The 21,492-nt window shown below is 42.9% G+C and overlaps 1 protein-coding gene across 2 annotated transcripts in view; it reads left to right on the top strand.

Annotated features, from left to right (window-relative positions):
• LONP2 (lon peptidase 2, peroxisomal) overlaps window positions 1-21,492 on the top strand; it is a 71,364-nt gene that overhangs the window by 42,856 nt on the left and 7,016 nt on the right. The window contains exons 12-15 of one of the 2 annotated variants that reach the window (XM_061594491.1): window positions 8,605-8,747; window positions 14,494-14,701; window positions 16,778-16,968; window positions 19,671-19,933. In XM_061594491.1, the coding sequence (XP_061450475.1) occupies window positions 8,605-8,747; window positions 14,494-14,701; window positions 16,778-16,968; window positions 19,671-19,892 (764 nt within the window). In that variant the 3' untranslated portion in view covers window positions 19,893-19,933. Of the gene's footprint in view, window positions 1-8,604; window positions 8,748-14,493; window positions 14,702-16,777; window positions 16,969-19,670; window positions 20,943-21,492 lie in introns of those variants that run through there. The other variant, XM_061594490.1, reaches the window with a different exon arrangement.

Here is a 21,492-nt window from a genome sequence, read left to right on the forward strand (position 1 = left end):
TTTAAAATCATTACCCTTTTTTAAAAACACTGCCTCATTGCAGCTGCCTCTTTAGTTAATTTCCAATATTCTGAATGGATTAATTGCTCAGGTTTATCCAGTTTTGTTCTGTTTTTAACTAGTTGGAAATTTTATTGAATGTTGTTATTTGTACCTTTTTTGTTTTTATGTAAACCATGTAGAGATTGTTATAGTGTTTTTGTTTTTAATTAACTAATTAATCCCACCAGTTAATTTCTTTAAAACTTGCAGCCCTAGAGAAGATTAAAAGGCACAAACACTTTAAAACTGGAGAGTGGGAAATCTGCATGTAGTGCTGGCAATCAGTTTATGTAACAGCCCTGAAGTCTCACTGACTAGTTTTAGTTGTCTGTGTTTTTACTAGGGGAAGGGCCGTAGTTCAGTGCCAGCACATCTGCTTTGCCTCTAGAGGGTCTCACGTTCAAGCCTTGGCATTTCTAGGTACGGCTGGGAGAGACCCGTGCCTCAAACCCTGGAGAGCTACTGCGAGTCAGTGGAGACAACAATACTGGATCAATGGCCAGATACATTATGAGGCAGCTTCCTATATTCCTAGAAGCATTTGAAAGCTCTTCCCTTCACATGATGCAGTGACTTGTGCACTATTAAATGCAGAACAAAAGGGAGGCTGTCTTCAGCATTCCAGCTAATCAGGAGAAAAAGTTATTTACAGTGTTAAAATTAGAGCTGGAAATTGCTGCCAGCTAGGAAAGGAATAGCAAGCTGAGTGCTTCCAAATAGATGTAAAACTCCAGTTTGTGAACGGGTTCCCCCCACCACCACCATTTGGAGGAAACCCAGAAATGCTAAGCTGTGAACAGTTGTCTTTGTGTGGCCTAAACTGACAGCAGGCAAAACAGTGCAAAATAAAAGGCAGCCAGACAAACAGGGAGAGGGCTTGACATTTGGCCTGCGCTGGCATTTAAATGGTACTGCCGTAGACAAAAAAGGAGGGGGTTATTTTGTAAAAAATAAGAGGAGGAGGAAGGGGGCAAATGCTCTGCAAGCTGCAATTGAACAGGGCAATAATGAACGGAGTTGTCTTGGGAAATGTGGTGCAGGCCTGCCCAGCTTCAAGCCACCTAGTTGAAATGTGGCCTGCCAGCCATGTATGGTGGCTTGTCAGGTCCTTGGCAACCTTACCATTTCTTCAGTGCTGGCCAGCCTAGGAGCCAAGCCAGGAGGTTTATCAAGCCCCCAATGGTCTGTCCTATGTAGGTGGTGGTAAGCATGCAGCTTGAGCCACAAGTCGCAGGGGCCTCAATGTCATGGTTTCTGTAGAGTAGAAGACTCAAAATATCATCCTACCAAGCCTTCTGTATTTGAGCCAAAACAAAGGATAGTTGATTTCTCATGCAGTGCCTGTTCTTTTCCCTTGCCCCAAGGCAAATGGGAAAGGAGGAGAGAAGGTAGGGAGATTGGACAAATGGCATACGTTAAGTCGGGATTCTTTTTCAGCCCGAGAGCCACATTCCCTTCTAGGCAACCCTCCAGGGGCCACATGCCAGAGGTGGGCAGAACCACAAGCAAAACTGGACAGAGCCACAATTGTAAAGTTTACCTCTGTGCATTATGCTAGTTTCTATGCACACTCCTCTCTGTCCTCCATCAATCCAAGCAAGCAAGAGGCATGATCAGAGCTCAAGGACCCATTCCAGGCAGGCAATAACACTCCAGGAGGGTGTGGAGCAAGGCCACTGCAGGATGTGACCTGGGGAGGGTGTGTGGCCTGGGAGGAGTCCCAAGGGCCACATAGAGATGCCTGGAGGGCCACATTTGGCCTCCGGGCCTGAGATCCCCCACCTCTGTTTTGTTGTTGTGCAGAACTCCGAGCATCAAAAGCAGTTTGCTGCCGATGGCCGAGGCAAATTATCACTCCTCCTCTTGTTGCCAGATGATATGAGTTTGGCACCATACTTAACAACACACTGCTTTATACTTGGGTTTGTTAAGTGTGGTCAAGCTCAGGTCTGTTCCAGCTAAAGCATGTGGAGCTTTATGGGAAGAGTATAAATCCAAGGATCTCAAAAGTTTTATGAAATTCATTTGCTTGCATAGCAAGCATGTGGCTTTCGAACACCTGGGTTTTTAACAAAAAGTAGCCAGTCTGTTAACTTTTTTTATTTTTGGCCCCTTCCCCTTCTAAAGAGCACAAAGTTCAACCTCAGCCAATCTCTCTGCAGGAACATTAATGAAAATCTTATGAGATCGAATCCCAAGGTGATATGGCTGCAGGCAGCTGTAATCTTTGAATAAAGTTGCACTGTGGGTAACACACTTAAAGGAATGTTAGCAAAAATGTAGCACTTGGACTGGGCCCCAGTCTCTGGCACTTTCTCTTTTCTGCTCCCTACATCTTTTTTTCTTCTTATAAAGCAGGAGTGGTGAATTTGTGGCCCTCCAGATGATGTTGGATCCAACTCCCATCAGCCTAGACAGCAAGGGCAACTATCAGGGATGTTGAGAGTTGAAGTACCACGTCATCTGGAGGGCCACAAGTTCATCCCCCCCCCCGTTAAATAGGTCAACGTCTACTGGCGTAAACCACTAGAAAGTTCTCCTGTGCAAGACCCACTGAAATGAAGGGGAGCTGGATAAGAGTGGGACTTCCCAGTGAATGGTGTCCAGTTCATTCTATGAAAAGGAGTAACATTTACAGCAGAGGTAGCCAACCTGGTGCCCTCCATATGTTGTTGGGTTACAGCTCCCTAACCCTTGGCCATGCTGGCTGGGGCTGATGGGAACTGGAGTGCAATAACTTCAGGAGGGAACCAGGTTGACTTCCCATGTTCTACCTGCACACTGTCTTCAGTTTGCTGCCCAAGCCTATGCTTGTGTGTTTGAAAGTCAGTCCCACTGTGTTCTGAGATTATGGGAGTTGAAGTCCAACAATATTTGGAAGGCTGTACATTCCCCATCCCTGCTATAAGATATCACATCCAGGTCTTTCTCATGGACAGACCCATATTCAGGACCAAATTTAATCTGATGAACATTTTAAGATAATATTTTTCCTTCACCAGAATTGTGAAGTTTTGTTGTCCTTCTTTTGTAATTTAAAAAGTAAATGAAAAAAACTGCCTGTTCTGTAGGCAAACGATTTTTATGTACCCTGCTTGGTTTTGCAGCAGGCATGTATGTTTGTGTAATAAATGCCAATCTAATTATTTGGTGCTTCAGCCCAGTCCATGTTCTATTTGTAAATATAATGAGCTAAGAGAGCCTGTTTTTATTTGAAGCAGAAACCACAATGCTACTTATAAGAACATAAGAGCCTGCTGGATCAGGCCAGTGGCCCATCTAGTCCAGCATCCTGTTCTCACAGTGGCCAACCAGGTGCCTGGGGGAAGCCCGCAAGCAGGACCCGAGTGCAAGAACACTCTCCCCTCCTGAGGCTTCCGGCAACTGGTTTTCAGAAGCATGCTGCCTCTGACTAGGGTGGCAGAGCACAGCCATCATGGCTAGTAGCCATTGATAGCCCTGTCGTCCATGAATTTGTCTAATCTTCTTTTAAAGCCATCCAGGTTGGTGGCCATTACTGCATCTTGTGGGAGCAAATTCCATAGTTTAACTATACGCTGAGTAAAGAAGTACTTCCTTTTGTCTGTCCTGAATCTTCCAGCATTCAGTTTCTTTGAATGTCCACGAGTTCTAGTATTATGAGAGAGGGAGAAGAACTTTTCTCTATCCACTTTCTCAATGCCATGCATAATTTTATACACTTCTATCATGTCTCCTCTGACCTGCCTTTTCTCTAAACTAAAAAGCCCCAAATGCTGCAACCTTTCCTCGTAAGGGAGTCGCTCCATCCCCTTGATCATTCTGGTTGCCCTCTTCTGAACCTTTTCCAACTCCATAATATCCTTTTTGAGATGAGGCGACCAGAACTGTACACAGTATTCCAAATGCGGCCGCACCATAGATTTATACAACGGCATTATGATATCGGCTGTTTTATTTTCAATACCTTTCCTAATTATCGCTAGCATGGAATTTGCCTTTTTCACAGCCGCCGCACACTGGGTCAACATTTTCATCGTGCTGTCCACTACAACCCCGAGGTCTCTCTCCTGGTCAGTCACCGCCAGTTCAGACCCCATGAGCGTATATGTGAAATTAAGATTTTTTGCTCCAATATGCATAATTTTACACTTGTTTATATTGAATTGCATTTGCCATTTTCCCGCCCATTCACTCAGTTTGGAGAGGTCTTTTTGGAGCTCTTCGCAATCCCTTTTTGTTTTAACAACCCTGAACAATTTAGTGTCGTCAGCAAACTTGGCCACTTCACTGCTCACTCCTAATTCTAGGTCATTAATGAACAAGTTGAAAAGTACAGGTCCCCATACCGATCCTTGAGGGACTCCACTTTCTACAGCCCTCCATTGGGAGAACTGTCCGTTTAGTCCTACTCTCTGCTTTCTGCTTCTCAACCAATTCCTTATCCACAAGAGGACCTCTCCTCTGATTCCATGACTGCTAAGCTTCCTCAGAAGTCTTTGGTGAGGTACCTTGTCAAACGCTTTTTGAAAGTCGAAGTACACTATGTCCACTGGATCACCTCTATCTATATGCTTGTTGACACTCTCAAAGAATTCTAATAGGTTACTGAGACAGGACTTTCCCGTGCAGAAGCCATGCTGGCTCTGCTTCAGCAAGGCTTGTTCTATGTGCTTAGTTAATCTAGCTTTAATAATACTTTCTACCGGTTTTCCAGGGACAGAAGTTAAGCTAACTGGCCTGTAATTTCCGGGATCCCCTCTGGATCCCTTTTTGAAGATTGGCGTTACATTTGCCACTTTCCAGTCCTCAGGCACGGAGGAGGACCCGAGGGACAAGTTATATATTTTAGTTAGCAGATCAGCAATTTCACATCTGAGTTCTTTGAGAACTCTTGGGTGGATGCTATCCGGTCCCAGTGATTTGTCAGTTTTTATATTGTCCATTAAGCCTAGAACGTCCTCTCTCATTACCACTATTTGTCTCAGTTCCTCAGAATCCCTTCCTGCAAATGTTAGTTCAGGTTCAGGGATCTGCCCTATATCTTCCACTGTGAAGACAGATGCAAAGAATTCATTTAGCTTTTCTGCAATCTCCTTATCGTTCTTTAGTACACCTTTGACTCCCTTATCATCCAAGGGTCCAATCGCCTCCCTAGATGGTCTCCTGCTTTGAATGTATTTATAGAATTTTTTGTTGTTGGTTTTTATGTTCTTAGCAATGTGCTCCTCAAATTCTTTTTTAGCATCCCTTATTGTCTTCTTGCATTTCTTTTGCCAGAGTTTGTGTTCCTTTTTATTTTCTTCATTCGGACAAGACTTCCATTTTCTGAAGGAAGACTTTTTGCCTCTAAGAGCTTCCTTGACTTTGCTCGTTAACCATGCTGGCATCTTCTTGGCCCTGGCGGTACCTTTTCTGATCTGCGGTATGCACTCCAGTTGAGCTTCTAACATAGTGTTTTTAAACAACTTCCAGGCATTTTCGAGTGATGTGACCCTCTGGACTTTGTTTTTCAGCTTTCTTTTTACCAATCCCCTCATTTTTGTGAAGTTTCCTCTTTTGAAGTCAAATGTGACCGTGTTGGATTTTCGTGGCAATTGGCCAGTTACATGTATGTTTAATTTAATAGCACTGTGGTCACTGCTCCCAATCGGTTCAACAACACTTACATCATGCACCAGGTCCCGGTCCCCACTGAGGATTAAGTCCAGGGTTGCCGTCCCTCTGGTCGGTTCCATGACCAACTGGTCTAGGGAATAGTCATTTAGAATATCTAGAAGCTTTGCTTCTTTGTCATGACTGGAACACATATGCGGCCAGTCTATGTCTGGGTAGTTGAAGTCACCCATTACTACCACATTTCCTAGTTTGGATGCTTCCTCAATTTCATATCTCATCTCAAGGTCTCCCTGAGCATTTTGATGAGGGGGACGATAGATCGTTCCCAGTATTAAGTCCCTCCTGGGGCATGGTATCACCACCCACAACGATTCTGTGGAGGAGTCCGCCTCTTTTGGGGTTTCGAGCTTGCTGGATTCAATGCCTTCTTTCACGTATAGAGCGACTCCGCCACCAATACGTCCTGCCCTGTCCTTCCGATATAGTTTATATCCAGGGATAACCGTATCCCACTGGTTTTCTCCATTCCACCAGGTCTCGGTTATGCTCACTATATCAATGCTCTCCTCTAAGACTCCAGTTCTCCCATCTTGGTTCGGAGGCTCCTAGCATTAGCGTACAGGCATTTGTAAGCAGTGTCTCTCTTCAAGTGTCTTTGGCACTTGTGGTTTGGCCTGTGGTAATTTTGCTCTTCTGAATTTATATCCTGTGCCCCTGCTCTCACAATGCCTACTTCTAGGCCTACCCCTTTTAAAATTTCATAATTGCACAACTTTGATATACTAAGTTGCAAATTCTGTGATACATCAGATTTTGGGCGGCAAGACAGGTGGGGGGAGAGTTGAATTAATTTCTGCTGAAAAACAGGACAGTGTTTGTCACTGCAACATATTATAAAACAGGCCTTGCTAAGTGGGTTATCAGAGTATAAAACAAAGAGAAACTTGTTTTCTCAATAGGGCAGATGCCCTTCAGAAATGCAGGACAGATTCATTTACAAGTCTCTCATGTTTCCCACTGCTGTCTGCAGAGTGAGCAACTTGAGGTTGTATACAATTTAAGTTCTACTCAGAGTAGATCCATTGAAATTAATGATCCTAACATGTCCATTAACTTTGATGGGTCTACTCTAAGTAGGACTAACATTGGATACTTCTCTAAGTCACCACTCAAATATGGAGAGTTTCCTGTATGGTTTTTATTTAAGTCTTCCAGTAAAAAGCTAGAATGCATTCTTGAGATGTTACATATGTGTCACTTTCCTAGCTTGCATACTTTTGCTCCTCATATCTTTCACTGATGAAAAGAGGGACATAGTTGTAGCATACCTATTGTCATACCAAGGATCATCATGCAAAGCTTTCCCCCTGTGCCAGTACCCATTGCTGAAGACTCATTTCGGTGGGATGTATTGTAAGGATGTGGAACCTGTGGTCCTCCAAATGTTGTCAAGACTCCAACTCTCATTATCCCTAACAGTTGGCCATGTAGCACCTGGAGGTCCACAGGTTCCCCACTCCTGCTGTTTAAAAACTTCAGATGCTGCCTTGTCCTGTGGGTCTTGTTCATCAAGCTCATTATTGTCTGCACCAGGGAAAGCCAATGTGGTGCCTTCTATATGTTGTTGAACTGCAACTTCCATCATCCCTGGCCCATGTTTGTTTGGGGCTGATGGGAGTTGGAGTCCAAGAATATCTAGAGGGCCCCATGTTGGCTAATCTGGTCTACACTGATTGACAGCAACTATTCATCCTATGCAACCCTACCTGGCAATGTTAGGGATTGATTCGGGGAGCCTTTACATGCAAAGTAATCTTCTTGCAGACGTGTTTCCGACTGTTAGCAACCAAGTCGCTACTTTTGCCCTGCTCTCTCTTAAACTTAGAAAGAAATACTTAAGTTCTTAGTTGTAGCACTGGTTTTAGCTTGTTGTAATCCTTTTCTCCTATATTTAATGTTTTTCATTATCTTATTGTATAATTTTATTTTGTTGTTTGAATGTTGTTGTATTTCATAGTATGTTATTGTATGTTTATGTTATGACTTGTGGTTACAACATTAAACTTTACTTACTTACATGCAAAATAACTTGCACAAACACTTAGCTGCATCCTTCTCCCATATGGCCTTCCTCATAGATTTATAGCCTCTTCTTCATTGATTTAAAAATGAAGGTGTTTTGTTATTTTGGTTAAGTTATCATAGAACAGGGGTGGGACACTTGTGACACTTCCCTTCCCCCCTCCCTCCATGTTGCTGGACTACCAACTTGCATCGGTCCAGCCAGCATGGACAGTGATCAGGGATGATGGGGGTTGGTCCAGTGACATCTTGAGGGCCAAATGTTCTCCACCTGTGTTCTAGAAAAACATTAAATCTCCTACCGTGTGTTATCTACAGCTCAAAGCATACCTCAGGGAGAGACTATAGCTCAGAGGTAGCACACATATTTTGCATACCGAAGGTCCCATGGTCAATATCTGATATCTCCAGTTAGAGGATCAGGCAGCAAGTGATGTGAAAGACCTCTGCCTCAAACCCTGGAGAGCCACTGGTGGTCACGGTAGATGATAATAGACTCAATGAGACCAGCAATCTGACTTGATATAAAGCAGCTTCCTATGTTCGTTTGCACTTCAGCAGCTGCAGCGCATGCTGCACAGGGTTATGCACGTGTATTTAGGTGCATGCACCTTTGAGAGAAGTTGCATCCTCCCTACATCATGGATTGAACTGATAGGAAAGGATAGTTGCAATAATTCTGTTGAACAATATAGTATTAACGTTTCCAAGGGGGGTAGCTGCAGTTCCTGTGTTAAATTATGTAACTGATCTTTAAGGTAAGAGAAGGTCCCTGAGTGGTTGTCCATTCAGTTGTGGAGCTCGTCAAGATTCTCTCTTGAAGTTGCCAGCAGATGCTTCTCATGATCATATCTGTAAAATGACCTTTTTTCTTATTTTAAGAGTGTAGAGAGCATATTGCAGAAGATGCAAAACCTGATTCCATCAGTGACACAGCTGACTTGGCTCTACCACCTGAAATGCCAATTTTAATTGATTTAGATGCCTTGAAAGACATCCTTGGGCCACCAATGTATGAACTGGAGGTAATTATTATTTTTATTTTATTTTTTGCTCTTTTCTTTTTTGTAGTTTGTACATGAGTTGTTTGATGTTTTTGGTTTTATTTTTAGAAAAGCTGGGTTGGGAACGGACTCCTGGGTGGGTGGATGGTACTTCCCCCACCCCCGCTTTTGCATCTTTAAATTCAGATTTGTTTAGAGATAATACATTTACTTGACTATTTGAGCACCACACCGCTTAAACCAGGGATGGAGAACTTGTAGCCCCCTAGATATTGTTGGGCTCCTAGCTTCCTTCAACCCCAGCCACCATGAGCAATGATCATGTTTGTTGAGGTCCAATAACATCTGCACAGCCACAGGTTCCCCATCTCTATTTTTAAGCTATGGTGGTAGACACAGACAGAGACTATTGACCTGATCAGACTAGTTTGCTGCAGATGACAATACAGCTATACTGAGCAGGTTTGCAATAAGACCTGGCTTGAATGATGCTGCGCCAGTTCTGTTCCTTTTCTAGCAAAAAGTGGCCTGCAGTCTTGCTGTTGGTTCTTGCGTCTGTTTGAAAACACTAACTTCTGTCCTATATCAGGGTGTGTTTTTATTTTTTTTAATACACAAGTATCCTCGATCCTCCAGTGGTTTATTGTACATAATTCACATTCTAGCACTCTGAAGGATAATTTAGCAAAACGATCCAAGTGGCCCAGGGCTATTTCCCAATTGTCCCATGTTTGCTAGTTCTTCCATTGTCAGCAATGTACCATTTCATGGTGGACCATGGTTCTAAAGGGTAGCCTTGTTCAGGCACTTGTATCTTTTCCCCCTGGATATTGGCAAGAGAGAGAGTCTAGTATTGCCAATTCTTGAGCCACAGGGCTTTTTTCAGCTCAACGGCCACATTCCCTCATCGGCAAACTTCTAGGGGCTGCATGCCAGTAGTGAGTGGGGTCATAAGCAAAAGTGGGCAGATCAACAGATGCCACTCCTACCATTTTGCAGTAGGCTGCATTCCAGACACATACAAGTCAGAGGTTTTTATCTGCCCCCTCATCTCTCCATCCTGGGGGAAGGGCTGTAGCTCATTGGCAGAGTATTTGCTTTGCATGCAGAAGGTGCCAGGTTTAATCCCCAACATCTGCAGGTAAGGCTAGGAAAGATTCCCTGCCTGAAACCTTGCAGAGCCACTGCCTGACAGTGTAGCCAATACTGAACTAGATGGACCAATGGTCTGACTCAGGATAAGGCAGATTCCTATGTTCCTCCATGAGCACAAACAAGAGATATTCTCACAGTTTAGGACACAGTCCAGCTAGGCAAAAACACTCCAGGAGGGCACAGATCAGGACTAGTGAAAAGTGGAAGGGGGTGTGACCTAGGGAGGGTTGCATAGGCCAGACAGAGAGGCCTGGAGGGCAGTATTTTGGCCCACCCCTGCCACGGGCTCAGAATCTAAGCTCTTTCAAAAGCTTCTTGACTGCATCCAGACTGAATCAGAAGTTATTGAGCTCTGCTCAAGGCCGAGAGGAAGGAACCCCTCTTTTGTAGTAACTTTACTGATATTTATGCATGATGAATAGCAATAGCTCCTGCTGAAGTGTGGGTCTTCTAAGGCCAGAGAAAAATAATGGCCTGGGGACAAAATGTCAAACTTCCAGTGGCTGTAAGTGCACTCTGAACCAGTGGAGAATTTATTCATGAGATTTTGTAATCCGCTCCATGCAGTGACTGAGATTACTGGATCACAGTCTGTTATAAGAAGGGGGCTTTGGCATGCTTGAAAAAGTTTTTTCTTCTTCTTAGCTGCCGTTGCCCTTCTCTCTGCAGCGAAGAACGCTGAGCTTCCTTCTCTGTGAAAAAATTCCAGATTGGTTCCATTTGTTTTTCTTTTCTGCAGCCTGCAGCGGGCCTCTCACTCCCCTTTCTCCCTAGCTCTGAGAGCTTCACCTTTAACCTTCAATAACTAGTTGGAAATCAAGACCCTGCAAAGGCAATTCGCATGTCAGCACTTGGCTCAAGGAGACCCAACAAAGAGAAATGGAAAACTTAACATAATTGAATTGATTGGCCCTTCCGGAAGGGAAAGGTCATTTTCAAATGAAATATTTTTTAAAATAAATAAATTAGTACTATAATCTTATAAGCAAGAGTGCTTTGAGAAGAATCGATTTAGGTCAGCTGTTCTAAAGACACTGCTTGCTTTAGAATCGAAACCTCTTTGCAGGGAGTCAGAAGATAGCACATTCCAGACAGATACATGTCACTTGCTGGAATTTAGAAATATGATCCTGACGATAGCCTGAGTGTGTATATCGAAAGCACCCTTCTGCCTCTCCAAGAGAGATGGTACAATGTTCACCGAGGATGATTAAGGCATGATGGCTTCCTGAAATGTGAAACTCCTTTGTGTGTGTAGGAATGCTTTTGTTTTATACCCAGTAGTCTGACTCTTCTCACATCTATCTCTGCTGTCCCATATGGCTGCTGTTGCCCCAGCCCCAACTATGTTTCCTTTATGATACTGGGCATGCATACTGGGTTGCAAACTAGGAGCAACCATGGCGGTTGTTAAATACTTGCTCTTTAAGCAAGATGAGTTGCAAGCTACCATTTCAGTCATCTGTCCAGCAGCTGTGTGCGTTTTAGTCAGAGTTAAGCACTTCTGAGTCCCCTTTACTTTCATGGGAGAAAAGATGTGTACCTGCTTAACTCTCCATTTAAGTCAGGAAGACTGAAAGGTCCTTAACTTTGGCTAGATCATGGCTTGTGTGAAGGTGTAATAGAGGACATTTTGAAAGCATCTTGCTTTAGAGCAATTGAAGCTCATTATGTAAGAGATGACCTTTCCGTACTCGAAAAAACTGAAGAACAAGGTAGATCTCAGTTGCCCCACTAGGAAAAATGAAAAGTTCCATCTTTGCCAACTTCAAAAAGCTTTCACTCACTTTGGCTGTTTGTTATTACAGAAAACACTACTCTGTTCTCTGCTCTGTGAAACCATTTTAAGCTCTCTTTCTCCCCCACCCCCAGTCTTAGGAAACTTTCCTCAGAATGTGTGTTTGCAGCTCCACCCTTTCAGAAAGCTGCTGTTGATGGTTTCAGTCTTTAGTGTCCTCAGCTTGGCATAGGAAGAAAAATATAGTTGGAAAATATTAACATGTGTAAACATCCCTTTTTGTTTTTTTTTAATGGCTTGCTTTGTCATACTGATCATTCTGCAAAAACGCCCTGTGCCCAGTATTAAACACATCAGCTGAAGTCATTTGTAAGAGTCCCGCCTGTAATCCTCTTAGAAAAAGGAATGTTCCTAGAAGCTTGCCCTGAATGCCTGTGAACTGGGACTATTTATGACAGATCATCAGCGACTCTTGTTCGTAATAGCCTGAGTATGCCATCTCCATTGGCTACCTATTTGTTTCTGGGCTCAATTCAAGATGAGCCTAGGATCAGGATACCTTAAGAACCACTTGGCCATGGGGCTAAACTCAATTGCGAAGACTTTTGTGTCCTGCCTTGTAGAGATACAGCAGGTGGGCACAAGAGAGAGATAACCTTCTCCATTGTAACATGTGGATCATCAGTGCCCTCTGCTAAGAAAACTCACTAGAGTAACTAAAATATTTTTGTTCCTGCAGGCTTTAAATCTTTGATGACTGCCATGTCAAGTAAATCATATTTCCTAAGCTCTGTTCTTTACATTTTATGTAATGTATTATGCTATAGTTTGATTTGCCGTTTTAATTTTCTTAGTCTTTTTGGCTGGGACATATAGAAGTACAGGAATACCCCGCTATACAGACCTTCACTTTACGGACACTCGCGAGTACGGACATACTTGCAGTAGCACCATTCCCGTTTATGTACTTCGCTTCGCAAGAACGGACACAACCTTTGGTTGTGGCCTGTTCTTTCAGTGGGGGGTGGAAAGAGACAAGACCGCCCGACCACGAATCAGCTGGGAGGCGCGATCGTGATCAGCTGAGAGGCGCGGCAGTGCAGCAGCAGAGGCTTTAGCGTGGGGCTTTGAGGCCCTGCGTGAAGGAGAGGTGGCACAGTGGCGGCGCAAGTGAAAAAAGGTAGTGCTTCACTTTAAGTACATTTTCAGTTTACATACTCTCTCTGGACCCATTGCATACGTTAATGCGGGGTATTCCTGTACAGGCTCATTTTTCCAATGAAGGACTTGAGACCCACAGGAAAAGTAAATGGGGTGGAGCCAGAGCCAAAAGTAAGCCGAGTTTGCAGCATTGTGGGATTGTATAAATCTCCCTCTCCGCCACCCCATCCCTTCTCTACAGGCATCTGCATGTGCCCGCACACACTGACACACAGGAAGAGGAATGCTTTGATTTGGATCCCTGCATTGAGCAGGGGGTTGGACTTGATGGCCTTTTAGGCCCCTTCCAACTCTACTATTCTATGAATTGCAAAGGGGCAATCCAAAGAGCAAAAGGGTGCCTGCAGCATCCACAGAGTGAAATGATGCTAAGAGGCACATGCAGCTCTTCAGCCACAAGTTTCCCACTCCAGGCCAAGAGGATACAGCAAGTTCTAAATCTAACTTAGCGGGGCAGCTTAAGTTATTGGTTTTCACCTGGCAAGTTAGAATCCACAAATGTGTCACACCCTGAGTTAAGGTAGGTCACACCAATGACACCATCCTCAATTTTTTGTTTGTTGGGTTTTTTAAGAGGACAGCCAGAGGAAGTACCAATATATGAGAAGGAACTTCATGTTAAATTATAAGGAAGGCAAAATTTTGGGCAGCTGCTTCCCCCCCCCCAAACATGTATGACACCTTGCACTTGGCAGCACTCCATGATTTGCTAGATACCTATTTAAGTACAGGAGAATTTTTCTCCTTTGTATGTGTGGTCACTGTAGATGCAGAAGTAAAAAAGTTAAGACATACTTCCAAAAAACTGAAACAGGATCCCATGTTGTTGCATGTTAGAATTAAAGGCAAGACTGTAAAGGATGAAAGCAGAAAGTTTAAAACACTTCTGATAATTAGCAGAGAAACAGTGTAGCTAACTTTTATATGCAAGTTCTTGTCAACTGTTAGCATTTCTTTAACAAATATATTTGTGGCAAATGAGTTTTCTGGAGTGAGTTTGTTAGTTACAAATAGTTGAAATCAATCTGTCACCCACCTCTGCTGTAAAACTAGAAAGGACATTCATTGGTGTATTAGGTCATTTCTATAGCTGTCTTGCAACTTTCTGTTGGAGAGCAATTAAATATGGTGGCATTTAGAATGGTATCAGGGCCTGAGATCATACTGCTTAAGCTTCATTCTGGAATCCAGTTATGCTCATGGGGGCTGCATATGGGTAACTGTTCTACATTTTTAATTCTTTATAATGGTAATTCCAAGAGGTGTGTTATTACTGCCATATAAGAGAAAACAGATTAGTCACCTTTTGCCCAAGATTTACTTCCTTGAAAACAATGGAGTGGAGAGGTGAACATGAGCCCAATAGATTCATTTTTCTAGGCTAGTAGAAGGCAATGTTATGTCCTTCAGAAGTTGTGGATTACAGTTTCCATCATCCCTTGCCATTGGCCATACTAGGAGGGGAGACCACTTACCAATTTTAGCCCCTAGCCCACCCTGTGGACCAGGGTATTTTAGAAACCCATTCTGGGTTTCTTAATCAGGTTCTTAGAAGGCCTAGTTCAAGCTGACAATATTGTTTGGGAGCCTTATTTTTTGTTGAAACTATGTTGTGAGCAGTTCTCTTCAGTAGAAATCTTGTCTTTCTTTCAGGTGTCTGAGCGACTGAATCAACCAGGCGTAGCAATAGGCTTGGCTTGGACTCCTTTAGGAGGGGAGATCATGTTTGTAGAAGCCAGCCGCATGGATGGGGAAGGCCAGCTCACTCTGACTGGGCAGCTGGGCGATGTCATGAAGGAGTCAGCACATCTTGCCATCAGCTGGCTGCGCAGCAATGCAAAGAAATACCTATTGACAAATGGTACGTAGGAAGGGACAAGTGGAAAGAACTCATGCATATGTAAAATGTGTTTTGAACATCTCTGAGTTTTGCTGCCTGTCTAGGACTGCAGAGATTGAGGCCACTGAGCACCTGGCAGCCATAATACATTTTTGGTGGGATGCATTTAGCTTCACAAGTTACAAAAGAAGACTGTTACTTGCGTGGTAGTGCATGTGCTTTGCATGGAAAAGGTCCCAAGAGCCATCCTTAGAGTTCTTGTAAATGAGTCCCCAAACAGTGCCAGCCTGCTAAAAGTTTATTAGCTGGCTTTTACTCCTAAGACAGGCTGGTGGAGAAGAGAGAAGAATCTGTCCCAGCTCTTCTTATAAGTTAAAAAAATGCTTATAATTAGCAGGCTAGAAACACAGTAATCATCTCTGTTTTATTAGATTTAAACATTTATATACTACTGTCTCAGATAACCCAAACTGACTTAAAACAAATTTCTCTTTTGGACAAGTGCTTAAAGAGCACTTGGAATTGATTTGGTACTGTATATTTTGACCATGCTGTCTGCTTGCATTAGTTTGAGATTTGGTCTTCTTGCTGCAATAATTGTTTTAATGGTTTTTTAAGTTTAAACTCCAATTCTCAAGGAATACATAAACTGAAAAGCAGATTGAAACATTTCCAAATAACAACCATATAATTATTAAATGGCCAGATGAAAATTCCATGTTTGAAAACAATGCAACCATAAAAACAGCAAAGCATTGTGTTTGAAGGACTACTTCAGGGTGAATGTTCTAAACCTTGGTTACTTAGATTGCTTTTTACAAAAGGCTGAGGATGCCTTTTCCCCCCTCTAGGTTCTTTTTTTAAAATAAAAGTATTCTAAGCCTCAGTCCCTCATCTGTAATATGGGGATAATACTTGGGACATCAAAATGTAGGAAGCTGCCTTATACCAAGTCAGAATACTGGTCCATCTAACTCGTCTACACTGACTGGCAGCAACTCTCCAGGGATTCAGACAAGGGACATTTCCACCCCTACCTAGAGATGCCAGGGACTGAACCCAGGACCTTCTGCTTGCAAAGCAGATGTTCTACTACTGAGTTATAGTCCTGACAAAGCTTTTGTGAAGAAACCTAAGATAACTCAGGAAGCACTCTAACAATGCCAAAGGTGTTTATCCAATTGTGGCTTAGCCCAAAGCTTAGCAGAAAGTGCTTCCACATTCACCATGCCCACCCCCCTTTCTGTAGCCCTCTATCATATCTCACACTAAGTGTCCCCAACTCTCAGGAACAGTTAATTTGATGGGTGAGGGCTTAGGCAGGTGGGTAGGATTGGCAAAAATTGTGTGTCTCACTTTGCACAAGCAGAAGTGCCTATGGCAACACCACCACTGGTTACAACCCTATTTTTATCATCCCCTTGAAGAAATCTTAGGGTTGCATTCAAGTGCTATTGAGAGACCATCCAGTGAAATAAATGAACCTTAAGTTAGTTATGTCCATTAACTTTAGTGAGTCTACTGTTAGTAGGACTAGTACTAAATACCACCCCTAATCTATTAAGTAACTTCTTCTAACTGCATATATTTTCACATGTAATAAAACAAATAGTTTTGAAAGAAAACATCCTTTTACTGTCAGCATGATACACTATCACTCAAGCAGCATTCCTTCCTTTCACATACATGGAAGGCAGGACCTCTTCTGAGATGTCCCTTGTCAGCTGTAGTTCTTATATACACTTATAATAAAAACTGACTTTTTAAAAAACGAATCTGTCGTCCAGTTAAGTTGGGCCACCTTTTAAATCAAATTGACGAATTAATTTTGCTGCCCTATAAGAGTGTTTGTATTGCCATTACGTTTGTTCATTTGGGAAGGTGTTTCCAGATTAAGAAGTGCAGTGGTGTATTGATGCAGGTGTTTTCTGCCTCCCCCCACTACAAATCTCCTTTCAAATGCATTGCTGCCAAATGGAACAAGCATTAAGAATGCAAGTCCTCCAGTGGTTGGTTTGTTTTTCCCAAAGAACAAAGACCAGAAGCACACAGGTTTGAATTTTCCACACTGATCCCGGCCCCCCCTCTTTCTTAAAGCTTCTGGAAGTTTTGATCTCCTTGACAACACAGACATCCATCTGCACTTCCCAGCTGGAGCTGTCACAAAAGATGGACCATCTGCTGGTGTTACCATAGTAACCTGCCTTGCCTCACTGTTCAGTGGGCGGCTCGTGCGTTCAGATGTAGCCATGACTGGAGAAATTACGCTAAGAGGCCTTGTTCTTCCAGTAAGTATTGTTTGGAGATAATGATATTGTTGAGCCTCTCTCTCTCAGTCCCCCCCCCTCAAAACACACACTCTTCAATGCTAACTGCAATTATATCTTTAGTCTAGCCACATACCAGACTGCTATGGTTGTCTTCCAGTACAGTTAGTACAGTCCTACAACATAAACAGGTAACATACTTACTTTTTAAAATCTGCACTACGTTAGTAATCTGCCAGGCGTGACATTTGCAAGAGAACAGAAGAGCAGATAATAGTAATTTCTTCCAGCGGGTAGGGTTAATTTTGTCAGATGCTGCCTAATTGGAAACTGGCTGCATCATTACTTTGTTCCCAGGGGAACTGTTAAAAAGGAATTCTTTTACCAGATTCAACCAGTTTTACTTTATTTCACTTTTGTTTTGATGACAGCAAGGAATACCCCAGATCTTTTTATTAAACACTATTGTCAAAAATTTGAATTACAAACATCTAAACATCCTTAATTTAGCCCAACAGCCACCCCTTTGTGTGGCACCTGATATGTGGATAGTAGGGCTTTAATAATTTGGCAGGTCACCTTGTGCAGCCTAAATATTTGATACCTAAAGCTTGTGAAAAGCTTAGTGTCTTGCTATAGTTTGAACTGCCTGCTTTGCAGGTTCTCCCATGGTGAGACCAGTATTTCTCACCCCAAATCCTTTACAGTCAGGCCAGTTCCAAATCAGTCTTCATTGTAGCATTCACTCCAATCCAGCATAATAACAATTCTGAATGGTGCCTTGGGAGAGGGATGTAGCTGTGGTAGAGCACATGGTTTGCATTCAAAAGGTTCCAGGTTCCATGCTTGGCATCTCTTTGTAAAAAGATCAGGTAGCAGGGAATGGAGAAGACTCTTTGTCTGTGACCTTAGAGACCCACTGCTAGTCAGAGCAGATACTGCTGACCTATATGGACAAATAGTCTGACCTGGACTAAGGCAGCTTCTTGTGTTCCTAAATGAATGAACAAAGTGCTACTGTTACCTGTTAATAACAGGGAATGTCTGGCATAATATTACTGCTTTACCAGGGGGCCTTTGCTAGAACAAAAGTTTATAACACAAACATTTGAAATGTAGTTAATGTATTGTCGGGTTGCTACAAAAAAACTCAGTTTGCCCAGGCCACGGTGATTTGAAGTACTGTCTGGAATGTGAATAGTGTTGGTTGACATCACCAACAGCAAGCAAGCAAGCATTCTGTGTGGTATGGCAAGGCACCATTCAGCCTGCAAAGAGCAAGTTTGCACTGCACCAGAAACTGACTAATCTCAAGACAAGGTCTGAATTAGTCTCTTGTCAGTTTCAAGTCCTTATTCAGCCAAATGAGACCTTTCCAGGATTGGTCATTGACCTGAAACTGACAGGGCTTTTCTTCCCCTTTTTACCTTGAGGTTGGTTTCAGGTCTTATGCAAATTCTGTATTTGCAGACAAGTGTTGTCATTTTATGTGCTGGGGTCAAAATGGTGTGGGTGAACCAATATGGCTAACTCTCCCCACACACACCCACAAAAAGAACACACATGACAGCTACACGTGCCTTGTTTTGTGTAGTTCAACAAACAATTCCTTCACATTAAAGGTAGTCCCACTGGCTAATAGGCCCAGGGCATGGTCTGAAGGTGCACACAGCACAGCAATTATTCTGGAGCAAAACAGCTCTGGCTCTGTTCATTGCCTGGGTAGCCTCCCACCCAGGACACCCTTGTAGGCTGTCTTGAGTTTAATGATGGAAGTAGAATATAAATTTAATGAAACAACATGTACTCCAGTCTTACATGCATTTTGAGCCCACACAAACACACCAATTAAGTAGATTAATATGAAATTTTCTGGGAATGAGATGAAAAATGGGCATGGAGAGTAAGATAGGAGGTGGCAGGAAAACAATGTGATGTAATTACAGCATCAGACTAGGACAGCGTTTCCCAACTAGTGGGTCACCAGATGTTGTTGGACCACAATCCCCATCTTTCCTGACCATTGGCAATGCTGGCTGAGGCTGATGGAAGTTGTGGTCCAACAACATCTGGTGGCCCACTAGTTGGGAAAGGCTGGACTAGGATGAGGGGGGTAGATTTAAACTGTGCTGAACTTAAGAGGAAGGATGGGATAAAAATGTAATAAAAATATTAGTAATGATTAGGCATTAATAAAGAATCAGATCCTTGCCGAGTCCCATGTACCCCTCATATACTTGGTCTCCTTTCCACCCATCAACCATTGCAGCCAAGACGACTAGCAACTTACTTTGAAAACAAAAGCAAAGAAACTCATGAGGGCCAGGTTCTGGGAATGCCTAGCTGCAGCACAGTTCTAAGCAGCTTACCAATCAAGAACAATTTTTCAGCGAAGCCAAGTATAGACAGGTTGGCATGAGCTCTTCTGCTGCTGTCACTAGTGAAGTTTTAAGGAACAAAAGTAGCGGTTATTTTTGTATCTGTACCACACTAGTACCCAAAGGCGATAACTTCTTGGTGACTGTTACACTTCCCCTTCTAAGCTGGAAGTATAGCTGGAAAGTTTCCAGCGCCTCGCTGGTGAAAAATTAACAGACCAAGGATGAGAAAATGATTTATACGTAGTGGAGTAACAACCAAACACTTTACTTGTTCTCCCCAAAGCATCCCATTTAATCTCCCTGTGCTTCCCCCCCTCCCTCATTTCATTCTGTATTGAACAGGTTGGAGGAATTAAGGACAAAGTCCTAGCAGCACACCGAGCTGGACTGAAGAGAATTATCATTCCTCAAAGGAATGAAAAGGATCTTGAAGAGATTGCAGCTAATGTACGGCAGGATCTGAATTTTGTGATGACAAGCTGCCTGGATGAAGTTCTTAATGCAGCTTTTGATGGGGGATTTTCAGCAAAGACAAGACTTGATCACTTCAACAGTAAACTTTAAACAGATTGACTGGGCTTGCCCAAGGAGCAGGCTGCAAAAACGTGAGTGTGTGTAAGAGGGGACAACACTGGAACATACATTAGAATTTGAAAGAGAAAGGGCTATTTTTCACTAGGACTATTGCAACCCTGCTGGCCATTCTTACTGGCCTTTTTGTGCATTAGCAGGGAGACAGGTTTGATTGCTAAGCTCTTAATTATTGTTATTCCCCTGTGCATTATGGGGTAGTGTGATACAGGAGCAGAATATCCAGTCACAAGAGCCTTCATGAAATCCGTCCATTAATTTAATGAAGTCTGATTTACATGACCACCACCACCCTCCCCCAAAGAGCCTGACAGGAATGTTCAGATTTTACCCTCCTTTAATATCATAGCTGTAGTTAAATTGCCTACAATTGATGCCAAGCTACAGTATTGTTCACTTCGGTTTTTTATCCTAAACATGTGCACGCAAATGTTTGAGTTTTTTAACCTAAACATGTGTATACAAGTGAACTAATTATGGTCATGTACACGTGCTTGAGGGATTGTCTCGAGTCTCCCCCCCCTTAAAGCAGCAGATTGGTGATTTACAAGGGGTGAGGCACAAGAGACTCTGCAACTGGATCTGGCTGAGAACTTCTTGTGCAGAAGGGAATGTTACATAAGGAGGTGGGGAACCCATGCCCTCCAGATATTAACTACACCTTCCCTCACCAGTGGGCATGCTGGCTGGGGCTAATGGGAGTTGCAGTCCTGTAACGTTTGGAGGGCCAGAGGATCCCCACCTCTGCTTTGGACAGCGACTGCATAGAATTTAATCTCCTTCCGCTGCTGCTCCTTTTAACTGCTTTAAATTAATGAGGTGATTTATTTAAGATGGTGGAGGAAGAGGCAAAACTTTTCTGGACAATAGATCTGGCTAATTTGTTATAGTGCTGTTAAAATACTGTTTAATCTCAAACTTAATTTTGTTTATTGTAAAAGACTTTAATACCTGAAGAGTTGTAAATGTTGAGATGAGATGCAGAATAAAAAAAAACTGATGGCACACAACAGCCAAGTTTCCTTTCACGGTGGGCTGAAGGTCTTCATAGCCCTGACGACGTTTCCTACAAGCAGTGCATAGAAGGAATGAAGAACCATATCTGCACTGGTTATAGCCAGGGGAATAAGTATACAAAGATGAAAAAAGGAAAAATAATTATCCATGGATATCCTTGAAGTATTTTAAGATGCTAGCTGGTTCACAGAGGGATGTTTGAACTGAGGGACATAACAACTGAATGTGTATTCATGTATGTGAGATGTGACACACAGAAGAGAATGAAACCTTTTAGGATGTTCAGTAAGTAGCCAGTGATCACCTAGGGGAGCCTTCCAGCTGGTGTTGGATTAAAACTCCCACCAGTCCCAGGCAGCATGGCCAATGGCTAAAGATGATGGGAGTCAGAGTCCAAAAAAATACCCTGGCACTATATTGGCTGCTATGGTACTTTCAGAGCAGATTCATTCATTTTCACAAGAGATTCCATTTTTGTGAGATACACCTTGGGTCTTTTAAATAGTACAGTTGGCCTTGTAAAGTCTGCCTAAATCATGCTGATTTGTTGTTTCAG

This window comes from Rhineura floridana, chromosome 13 (assembly GCF_030035675.1).
Source record: "Rhineura floridana isolate rRhiFlo1 chromosome 13, rRhiFlo1.hap2, whole genome shotgun sequence".
Lineage (NCBI taxonomy): Eukaryota > Metazoa > Chordata > Lepidosauria > Squamata > Rhineuridae > Rhineura > Rhineura floridana.